General features: G+C 54.0%; 2 protein-coding genes across 2 annotated transcripts; one reads left to right on the top strand and one right to left on the bottom strand.

The window, feature by feature from the left end:
- Positions 1-272: 272 nt before the first annotated feature.
- On the top strand, positions 273-3186 carry SLS55_002322 (uncharacterized protein; the record flags this gene model as incomplete). The annotated part of the gene is made up of 2 exons (XM_066773804.1): positions 273-813; positions 1307-3186. 2 exons carry the CDS (start codon positions 273-275, stop codon positions 3184-3186), a joined length of 2421 nt encoding a protein of 806 aa, XP_066636371.1.
- A 3382-nt stretch (positions 3187-6568) lies between these two features.
- SLS55_002321 (uncharacterized protein) lies at positions 6569-7930 on the bottom strand (the record flags this gene model as incomplete). Its single annotated transcript, XM_066773803.1, has 2 exons — positions 6569-7054; positions 7385-7930. The coding sequence occupies 2 exons, from the start codon at positions 7928-7930 to the stop codon at positions 6569-6571; spliced, it is 1032 nt and encodes a 343-aa protein (XP_066636370.1).
- Between the last annotated feature and the right edge of the window lie 3597 nt (positions 7931-11527).

Genomic DNA, 11527 nt, shown 5'->3' with positions numbered 1-11527 from the left:
CGAGTCCTTCCGTACGGCACATTCTTCGCACGCCAACAGGGATACGGCAGGGCCAACCCTCTTATCGTCCTACAGAGGAGCCACTCCTGCAGTATGTAAGTTGCCAATTCCCCAGATAGCCCCGACAGCCCCGCCAGGATTCGCTCCTTCTTTGAAAGTCCGCCCGTCCCTTTGTGACGCACCGTCTCGTCGTACGGGCAAAAAAGAAGTGGAGCATGAAGTCGCAGCACCCGCACGCCTGCGATTCCCTTCACCACCACCATACGTCTGCTATGGACATTCGTCGCCGACTAACCTGGTCCGGAAAGACAATGCGCGCCCAAATCGCCCAACGCGCGGGCCGCCTCCGCAGCACCTCCCTCAGCGCCGTCCCTCCTCCGCGCGCCTCCGCCGACTACGACCACGACCTGGCAAGAGTCGCCGCCAGCATCCTCTACCGCACCCCCGTCCCCTCCGACTCCGGCCTCCCCATTTACATTCTGAACGCCGCCGCACTGCCCGATGTCGACGAGGCCGACTTCGACAGCCTGCTCCCCTACGTGCTGGCCCGTCTGCCTGGCGAGGAGGAGCTGCTCAGTGGCACCGAATACGAGGTCATCTTCTTCGCAGGCGGCGATGCCGAGCGCGCAGCTGGAGCCAGGAAGAACCGCCCTGGCTGGGGCTGGTTCATCCAGGCCTACCACGTCCTGAGCCGCGCCATGCGCAAACGCTTGCAGAAGCTGTACATTGTACACGAGAGAAGCTGGGTTAGGATCTTGGTGGAGATGTTCTCAACCATTGTCAGCCCCAAGTTCCGGAGGAAGATCGTGCATGGTGAGTGCGCCCCATATCCGGAAAGAGTGCGCGTGAGCCAGGCCGCTGCATGGGGGCCTGGCGCATAAGTCTGGGCAAAATGGACCGCAGCTCCGTATTCGTACGAAGGGGTACGAAGTCGACTAGAACATCTCGTGCATATTATGCGCAGATAGCTGAGCTCAGCGGTTCCTGGCTTACCCGCGCTCTAGCTCACCCGCGCACATGGTGGCGGTGTGGCTTACCGAGAAGCATGCTGACATGAGATCCGCAGTTTCCACCTTGACGCAACTGGCACTAGAGCTTCCGATAGAGACTTTGTTGATACCGCCGTCCGCATATCTTCACGATCGACGACTGGCGCAGGACATCCACGCACCTTTTGCTAGCGGCCGCCGGGCTTTCTCGGTCCGGAATCCTTTGCCTCAGAATGCTGGCGGCGGCACACGACTACCGCGCATCTTGCGTGAAACCAGCACATTTTTGCTGATGGAGCCTAACATTGAGACTGAAGGCATTTTCCGGATTCCGCCTCATTCTCGGCTCAAGGAGATCCTGAAGGAAGCATACGACCGAGGCCAGAAGTACATTTTGTGGAAAGAGAATGGCGTCATGCTGCCTCTTCCACCTTTCGATGATTCGAATGTAACAAAGGCCATTGTCGAGGAGGTCGATGCTAGGGACTGCTACGGAGTATTCCTCGCTGCTGGTTTGACAAAGACTTGGTACGCCGAATTACGTCAACCTATCTTCCCTCAATCCGCATACCGGGAGCTACGGAGTCTCTTCGGAGATCCAGACGAGCCGCCATCGCGCAAAGCTCTGGTGGAGCTGATCTCGCCGAAGTCGGAATGGTCGGCGATCCCAGCCATATCGCGCGAGATCTTGGTTCGTCATCTGCTTCCCCTTCTGAGCATCGTGGCAGCGCATCAGGATTACAACAAGATGTCGGCCGAGAACCTGGCTGTCTGCTTTGCCCCAACGCTAGTCTGCGGACCCGATCAGATCGAAGACGCCAAAATGTCGAGCGTGGTTCGCCGCATCATGACCGAGGCCATCGACACTTGGGACGAGGGCCTCCGCGAGGACTGCGGTGTTGATAGCGCTACTTTCGAACGTGATCTCCAGCCACCGCAGGACCCGAAAGAATATGATGATCCCCTCGAGTCTTCTCGTAGGCCCCGTCCAAGGTCGGAAGACTTTGGCATCGAGTCGCCGTCAGAGGAGGATGCCGGGTTCGCGGATTCCGAAAAGCAGTTCTCGGGCATCGTCCTGCAGGACAACACGGACGTGTCGGGCCCCCCAGCGTTGCCGCCGCGCCCGTCGGTATCTAGTTCCAGAGACACACCTTTGAGCCCCACTGGTAGTGACGATTCACCTGTAAGACGCAAACCAGCACCATCTGTTCAGGTGCCCCCGCGGTACTCCACCATTCTTGCTGATGAAATGGGGGGAAGATCGGTCAACAACCAGTCGCCTCTGACGTACGCCGCAGCAGCGGATGGTTTTGGCCCTTCTCGCAGTTCGGGGCATAGCGTGGACGAGAAGAAAGAGGATAAGTCTAGTAGGCGACTTCCCGGTCCTAGCGTTCCTCACATCACAGCTCCAAAGCGTAAAGCCCTGACTGCCGAGCAGATTGCTAGCGCAGAGAGTGCGGTCTCTTCCCCAGAGCGCACCGTTTCTGCCACCCAATTCCCACAACAACAACACCAAAACCCTCAGCCTTCATCCAAGCAAACTCGGCCACCACCCGGTCTCGCCGAGATGATCGGTGCGGCCGCGGCGGCCGGTGGCGTCCAACGCAAGCCCATCAACTCTAGACCAGGTTCAAGTGGTTCAAGCAACATTTCCGCCATCCAATCACCCAACCTCATGAGCCCTTCAGCACACGGCACCTACGGTCGCCAACCTTCCCTTTCTCCCCAAGACGCCGAGTTCCGCAGAGCTGAACTCTCTCCTCCCTTCAGCCCCAACAACGATCTATCCCGCCGCCCTTCCTCCTCCTCGCTCTCCGCAGAAAATGTCGGTTCGGAATACGAAGCCAACAACGGACAGCAGCGCTCACGCTCGCGGGGGCCGACCATCAACTCGCTCGCCCGCCCCATGTTCCCGGCGGCGGCGGCGCAGGCCCCGCCCGGCAACAGCCACTTGCAGCGCGCGGCGACGATGGCGACGGAGCCGGCGACCAAGCCGCGCGCCCTGTCGTCGGGTCTGCTCCGGCGCATGCCGAGCCTCGAGCCGCCGCCGATCCCGCGGGACAACCCGCGAAAGCTGGATCTCAAGAAGAAGAGCGTGGAGGATCTGAGGCGGATATTCGAAAACAAGGCGGGCGCGGCGGAGAAGTTGGTTAAGGTGGGGAATGAGAAGGAGGCGAGGTTGGGTCGGGGTCGTTGATTTGGGGGTTGGAGCGGATGGAGACGTGTGTGTGATTATTACTGGGTTGTATTGTTCTTGTGGCTCTTTGGGTCGGTGGGACGATGGCGCTCTGGACGGGGTTCATTCTTGAACTGGCTTCCTCGATCTTCTTCATCATTCTTAACGCTTGTTATGTGTTATGCTGGACACGCTTTCTTGTTGTAGTATTTACTTCTTCTTCTTCTTTTGTCTGCGATAGCTTCTACTACCGGGTACCTTTCCCTTTACCTTGGAAAAATCTTTTTCGGGTCAGGTCATTCAGAGTAGTCACTTTGTTGCTGGTAGTAGCAGTTCGATTATCAATATTCTGAGCGCCAACGTGGTGCTTTCCGTACTCGTGCGTGGGAGTGAAGCAAGCACATGATGGGTGCCAAACTGACGAGTCGCAGGTATAAATACTCTGTCTCGATAGCCTTCCAATCGAACTTCCACAGCACCTATCGGGTTTTGGAGCTCTCCTAGATCTTAGTGAACATCACTGCGCTGGAGATGATACAACCACAGACTGGACCATGGACTTGGTCGTCGTTTGTCCTTCGGTCTATGTATGCAAGCTAGCCTCACCCCAGGCGCTGCGACTGTGCGTCATGCAAGCCTGAAGGGGAAGAGCAGCGTTTTGAGGGAATGGTGCTGAGCAGCGGGTTTGTTTGCTGACGATGTGCATGGTGGAGTCTACTGTGCGGCTGAAGTTGCCAATGGAACGGGAGTGTGCTGTGACTGTTCCGCAAGGCAGGACAGTTGAATGTGCCCAGTGTACTGGCGGCAACAGAGTGGTTACGGCTCCAGGACTGTGCTCCGATCGCGACAAGGAAGGGATTTGATGTATCGAGTTGCTGGGGACGTGGTGGGTTGCTTTTTAAAGGGCGTCGATATGGCTGTCTGTTGGTCAGCGGACGCACGGAGGCTCGGGCGGAGGAAATGACGGTCATGCGGCCGGTGACCAGGCACGTGGAAGAGATTCCTGGCTAAGAATTGGAGGTATAAGACCAAACATCGGGTGTCGGTGTTGGGTCTGCACTTGGGTTGTCGACATTTGCCATTGGTCTAGCTTGTCGCGACATCAACCTATGTCACTCCGTCTGTGGGCTGTCTTCTTCTTGCCGATCGGAGATTAAGTGAGCTCCACGCGTTCGGGGGGCATCATATTCTTCATCACTTCAAGATGATGAACGGCGTCATTTTGGACTAGTGCCGTGCAAGAATTGGTTTACTTGGTGATGACGAGCAGCATATATCGCTCACATTCGGAATGGTCCTTGCCGGGCGTTCGGCTTCCAGGAGCAACTGGCGAGAAGGCAAAAACACAAGTAAAAGAATAGAGAAATCAGAAGCATAGCCAAGTACATCTAGTTGCGGCTGCTTCGCAACGCTCAGTGTGGCTCTGTTTGAAGTTCCAAATCCACTCACGGAAACCAATTATAGAATGGAAGTCAGTCCGAATGACGTATGCAGGCGCATGTGGGTTCAATGGGAAATGAGAGCACGCGGGCTATGGACCAGCCGAGGAGATGCTTGGGGAATTCTCTGTTCAAAAGTTATCTTCGTGTGAGTAACATTGTCTACTTCGAATAGCCTGTCAGGCTTTGTTGGCCAATGAACACCGCGTTAACTCATTCCCTTTTCTCACCGCCGTCCATCAGCACTGGCCACCTTTGTTCTCTTCTCTTCAGAAAAGATACCCAAACAATGAAAATCAGCATTTCGCAGTACAGCTGTCAATCATCAATATTTTTTGGTGAAGGAATTCCCACGTACACTGAGTTGCTGCTTCTTTGGTTGCTTCGTGTCCTCTAACAGCGACCAGACGAGACTTCCACAGAACCAGACAGTATAGCAATTCTCGAGGCTCTTCATGGCTCTGCGGAAGATACATTAGGTGGATGCCGGACAGTTTCAGGTAGTGTGTGTCCCTATTTAAGAGGCATGGCGTAGACCGTTGAAAACGCCTTACTGAAAGGAGTCAGGTTGACCTGCAAGAAGCTATGGACAATGAGCAGCTGGGTAGTAAAGATCACATGATATGCTGTCCGCGTGAGGAGTACGCCTCACCAGTGGAGGGGTGGGTGTCGAAGACGATCACATAAAGACTTACTTCTTGTCAATGGTCTTGCTTAATCGACAACATTCGGCAGTCCATGGTCAACCACCGGTGCGTCAGACATCACTTCAGCTATTTGCACTGAGATGGCCGACAGCGACTCGCGTCTCTGCTTTGCGTTGGCTTGATCGACACATGGAGAACGCTTAAGAGGTTATCACAGCATTATCCAATACTGACGCATGTTTGGCACATGATGAGGCCACGCAGCACTCTCGTTTAACGTTGAACAAGCTAGAGGTTGGCAAGAGGCCACGTATTTGAGTGGTCCAGGTGTTATCAGATTGAATGATGAATACGCAACAGCCAAAGTTCTTAGGCCCCGTGCATTTTGTAGATGATGTGGAGAAGGCTCATCACCGGTGGCTGAAATCCATGGTCATACGGTGCGGCCTTTATATCGAGAAGATAAATGGATGCCGAGAGTGGGGTCACTTGACAAGGTGGTCTACCAAGGAGCAAGCATGTGAGAGGTATAAAACGCTGAGACTGAGTAAGAACTTGTAGATAGCCCGCCAACAGGACCAGATTCGGCCTTGCTTGGTTAATTTTTTTTTTTCCCTTTGCTGAGCGGAACGGAATACCCTGAGCCGCTCATCATTTTTATCACTTATTGAATTCTTTTAGTAATCTCCTTTGAAGATTATAAGCAGCGGTTCACAAAAGTGAAGGTCTTCGAGAAGGATGGAACAGCTTTAAATCCTTAATTGTGAGCTCATCACTGTTATATTATCACTTTTTATGTATAGTGTAGCAACAACCTGGATCTTATCCTCACTTACAGGACGTTGGTATGCTGTTTTAAGACAATTTTTTCGCCAAACTGAAGAGGAACCAGCCCGGGACATCAATATTCGCATGTCAGTCGTATCTTTACGAAGCATCAAAACAAAGCAGTCAAATTAAGCGCCGCACTACGAAGTCAGGTCCGTGTTTACAGTCCCCAGTCTTGTAAAAGACCGATTTCCATGCTGCCATTCCCACTCGACTATGCTCTCCCCTTCTACGGCATATACCCTACCACCGGATGATGCCGCAATGTTGGATAACTCCGTGGTAGATGAGAATGTGGAGGCAAGCGCACTGTTATTGGAGAAGGTTCGGTTCGTAAAGTTTGAATCCCACACCGTGATGCCACCATGCGTCCCAGGCTCGTTTACCAGAACTTCCATGTCCGACATCGTGTCATTGCCTCCGTTGTATCCGAGTGAAAAGCTTGCGATGCCGGCATTCGATTCTATCTTCCCTTTGAATGAAACTGTGTCACGCATTAATTCTCCCTCTGTAATTCCTGGTACTTGGAAGGAATAGCTTACGATCGTACGACCACGAGTCCTCCCAGGCCGTGAGTTGATACCACGTGAACCGTGTCAGGGTGCCCGTGTTGGCATACAAAGCCACCAAGCTCGAGTCGTTGTTCCATATCGGCGCCATAGACAGACTGCTCCCGGTGACGAGCGAGTGGTTCGAGTCCGCCTTCGCCGCTTGCGCGTACCAGCCGTAGTCGGAGATGTATGCGGCCCACCAGAGTTTGCTTTCGTAGTCCTCGTATGCGACCAGGGAAGTCTGGACGCAATATCTGTCACACTGTTGCCCGTATGCTGCGAGTTTGGAGTTGTTGCCGGCGAAAAGGGTTCCGTTCAGGGTGTTTGATGTTTGTTCCCCCCACATGTCGTCGGGATCGTAAGAGCCGCGCTCCCAGATTTTGTTGTCGTTGTCGAGGAAGAAGATGTGGTACTCAATTGCGGCCTACAGGTTGAATGTCTCAGAAATGCACACGAATGTTTCGGATGGACATTTGATACTCACATGTATTCCATCATTTTTAGTATATGCGGCTAGCGGAGTTCCTGGCCTGACTGACGGTCCCGAAGCATCCCGTGGGTTCAGCGGGGATACGTGCCATTTCTGAGTGCTAGAGTTCCATGCTGACTGGTAAAGCGCATTCGATTCGGCTTGGAAGTACAATCGGCGGTGTTGGATGCCATTGCCTTCGGTGTAATTGACTGCTGCAAGCGCCCCTGTCGGAAGGAAGCTCGTGTCTGCCTTGGCCCTCTTCGCGGCTCGTGAACCAAGTACCCCGCCGATAATGGCGACGATGGCAGCTACTAAGATCGCGGCCGCGAGGATTATCCAGAACCATAATCGACGCAAGCCGCAAATCTTTCTTGTGGATGCTTTCTCATCTGTCGTCTCTAACGCGTAAGGAGGTCGGCGATCTCGATTCAGCGGCTCAGGCAGGGATTCGTTGTAAATTTGCGGATAATTCTCGAGTTCAAGATGTGCTTGAGGTAGAGAGCCTCCGTGGGCAAGTTCGGCGTAGCTCACTTCGGGATAGCCCTGATCCTGGGAAAATGAGCCGTGTGGGGGTTTGTCGGCAGAGACAAGTGTCTTCTCATCATTATGTGCATCATGGTTATCGGGTACTAGGACTGCTTCGGGCAGTATGTGGTTCTGGTTGCTTTCGGCGTAGGCAAGTTGTGGATGGTTGAGGTCCTTTGAAGATGTGTTGGAGGTGGGGGATATCCTCTCGTAAGAATGTGCGGGATCACGCTTGAGCCGACTTTCGGTTGTGAGCGGGGCTTTGGACGAGTCCTTTGGTGGTACGGGCGGACCAGATCGCATCTTTGTATTGTCTGTGGATCCACGCGGGGCGCTTTGGCCAGTAATCAGGAGAGAGATAGTCAAGAAGACAAAGCGTTAGATGAGGGGGACTTGGGACGACTTCACGGCCAGCGTGCTCGTGATGACACTAACGGGACCTAGCGGTATCTATACGGATACAAGAGACGTGCACGCAGAGCTGGTGCGGCTCAGTAAGCCGGCTGCTTCTGCCCCCACCCGCCCAAGGCAAGGCAGCGATGGCCAGCGATGGTCTTGGACCGACCCATAATGATCAACCGGCTGTTCTCATGGGAAGCTAAGCTTAATCAGTTGGCGCGCGCCAAGTGGGCAAATCGGTCCAATGCCTACTCTTTTACATCTTTTTGCGGAGTCTGATAGGCACTCACCGCCAAACTGTACGGAAGTGTATCTGTATATTAGAGACCTAAGACTTGTCAAAGGACGCAATGAAAGTTGGAGTTCGACCAGAAGACCCGTTCTCAGTGTGTAGGTCATCCTGTCATACGTAGTTGCTTTCAGGCTGGCTATCAAATGTGGCAAACGGGTTCGTGTTCGACAAGACACATGACATGGATGCGATGGACTTCCCCAAAAAGACGTCTGGGCGTAAGCGGATCGCCGTATGCAAGACCCATCGGGGTCATACCTACTCTACGGATATCAAGAAAATTCATTCGTGAGCTGGACAGCCTGGTCTACGACACCCTCTTCGAGCTGAAGGCTGGCGCGATGAGTTCGGCTCCTTCGGACAAGGGACTCTGGCGGTAAACAAGTAATGTGATAGATCAGATGGCATCGAATGACAGTAAAACACCTTCGCGCTGGCCTTCGGCCGTCGAGCCCCCTCTGTGCGTGGCCGGATGTATCAGAGTGTGCGGCGTCGAAATCCTCCAAGGCCTTTGCTTCAGCACGCATGGTTGGCAGATAGGCCCGTGGTCAGACCCAGGAGCTGTGCCACATGCTTGCGGCACAGCTGCACCGGATACCGGTATACGGCCGAGCTGTGGGGGCCGAATGGGAAGTCATGCCGTTACCAACACTACGGTTTTGGTGGAGCTGGTGGAGTGCTCGCCTACATTCCGCGAATGACGATCAGCGACGAATCGCATGACGACGAATGGGGTTACCGCATCCTGTGCTCCTCCTCTTGTAATCATTACAGCATTTTCTTTGTATAGTATGCGGAACGCATATCATCCAAAGCGATGGGTCAGGGCAAATGAACTCTTCAGCTCGACTTCAGTTCAACGTTGTTACGCATCCCTCGTGGTATGAATATGCAGCCGGGGAAACTAAGAAGAGCGGCTTTGTTTTCTTCACGCACTTGTGTCAGTTACCGGCCAGCCGGAGTCGCGGGTGCCACGTAGGCTTACTCGGCAACCCTGAACCGTGCAAGGGGGCCTCTGCAGATCTCCGTTCAGTAAGAGAAGGTGTGCAGAATACAGCGGGTCGGCTAAAATCCGATTCGCGCATGAACCTGCTGCGTGATATGTGGGTCATTCAGCCACAGGGCAGAAAAGAAGGCTGCCTGCAGCGGCTAATTCAAGTCTAACTTGACGGGTCCTTCTGCTCTTCCAATTCATACTGATCCTTCTGCACTTCCAAAGCGCGAGGATCGCTGCCAGACACCTCGGGACCTGTCATTACCGGCTGCTCGGGCCTTGTGGAGCGAAAGGATACGGCCAAAGTAGGCTCAGAGGACACGCCTTTCTTCGAGTCGAACTTGAGGATCCTCCGCGATCACTGCACAGCCAAACAAGAACAGTTACACGTGCCCTTCGCAGCTCTGCGCTACTTGAATTACGACTTCTGGTGTCCGCGACACTTGCTCGGACCGTTGCCAACCCCGTCGCATCAACCAGCGACGGCAGAGCCTCATCTGACGAAACACTCGAACGACATGGAACGGTGGGTCATAGCAGCCTGCCTTGATCACTCTTCATTTCCACTCACGCTAACAGAGATCCTGAGGATGTCTGTGAGATCAGCCCTTCGAGATATGCCAGACCACACAACTCCCGCCGACCAAGGCCGTCACCAACACTGGTGTCCATATGGGAGCACTACCTCGCCGCGACCGTCATGATGGTCACGTCCTCCATGGTCAGCACTTTCTGGGTAGACAATCCATTACCGTTCTGCTCGCGATACTGGATAGTCATTGGCGGGACCGACGAGTGCTTCTGGAGGCCGAACGCCCTTATGATACTCGCCGCTTGCATCGCGTACTCAGCGGCCGCTCTCTGGTGGTACAATCAACACAAATACTGGCCTCATCAAACCGGAGCTATCGGCGTTGCGCTTCTCGTTGGACTCGGTTTGTCCCTGGCTCTAGGGGCTGATCTGGAACACGTCTTGAGGAACACCCTGACGTGGAGCATATTTTCAGGGCTGGTGGTTAGTGCCATCATGGATCGCCGGAAAACCTCTCGAGGCGGCAGCTCGCGCATCTAGATAGGATAACTTGGTTTGCGGCGTCTGGTGTTTGGCTTCCAAGTGAAGGGAGGACGAGGCCACAATTGTTTGAATCAAAGCTCTATATTGAGCTGCAACGCGTTATGTCATTCGCGAATTCTGCGATCATGCCTTGAATTAATAGACCGTCCCAGCCGCTGGAGGCAGCTACGTAGCGTGCGATCTGAATCCCCACCTTTACGACTAAGCCCCAAATGGGCCTGAGCGAGGCGAATACTGCTGGCCTCTGTCTGATCTTGCCTTCGGACCTCCACCTTGATAACTCCAGGCTTGCTAATGCCACTTCGCCGCCGAGGATCCTTGAGATACCATTTCCCTCCCGTGTAAAGCTTCTTGTCGCGGAGCAGGCATTGCCTTGAACAGCCCGAGGAGATGGGTCACGTATTCAACACATGACTGATTGCCTACGGCTCGCACGCGTAGTTGCACTGCTCAATCATCACGCCTGACACTCCTCTCATGAAGATAGCTTTTCAGTCTGATACTGTCCGCTCTCATATGCACTATGAGCTCTCTTCGAGCTCTCTTTATAATGACCAATTCCAGTAAGAAAGATTGCCGTGATCGCCCTTTGAGAGTGTCCCAAGTGCATGCAGGGGCTGCTTGGTTATCCGTGAAGGCAGCAATCAGATCGAGTGGCGGAACAGCGGCTGCGCCCGCTTCCTGCCACTCCCCGCCCGGGAAGCCCATCATGCACACGGCCAACAAACCCCAACAGGACTATCGAGTAGTGGGGCGGAAAGCATGAAGTGCGCATCATCTCTCCACTTCTGTAAGCCACCTCTTCGTCGCCACCCCCTGGAGCCCCGCAGCAAGCTGAAAATACCGTTATAAATCTGGTTTGTGCTCCCTGTACCTTGAGCGTCGGGTGTCGCTGGCAGCAAGCGGGTCAGCATGGGCCATGTGTAGCGCTCGCCGTCAGTTTGGATGGCTGCCATCTTTGGATATTCTCCGACATGGTCGCGCGGAGCTGTCGTCACTTCGCGTGATCCGTCTAATCACGTAGCCGCCGGCTTTTCCAGACATAGAGCAAAGAAAAATATGTGACGTGTAACAGCCTTTTTTCCGTTGTTCCAAAAGAGACTGCGAACAATCTGATCCAACTCTCTGGAACTCCTCAAG

Source organism: Diplodia seriata (assembly GCF_021436955.1).
Source record: "Diplodia seriata strain FDS-637 chromosome Unknown scaffold_2, whole genome shotgun sequence".
Classification (NCBI taxonomy): Eukaryota; Fungi; Ascomycota; class Dothideomycetes; order Botryosphaeriales; family Botryosphaeriaceae; genus Diplodia; species Diplodia seriata.
Note: the sequence above shows the minus strand (reverse complement) of the source record. Positions and strands in the feature narration are given on the sequence as shown.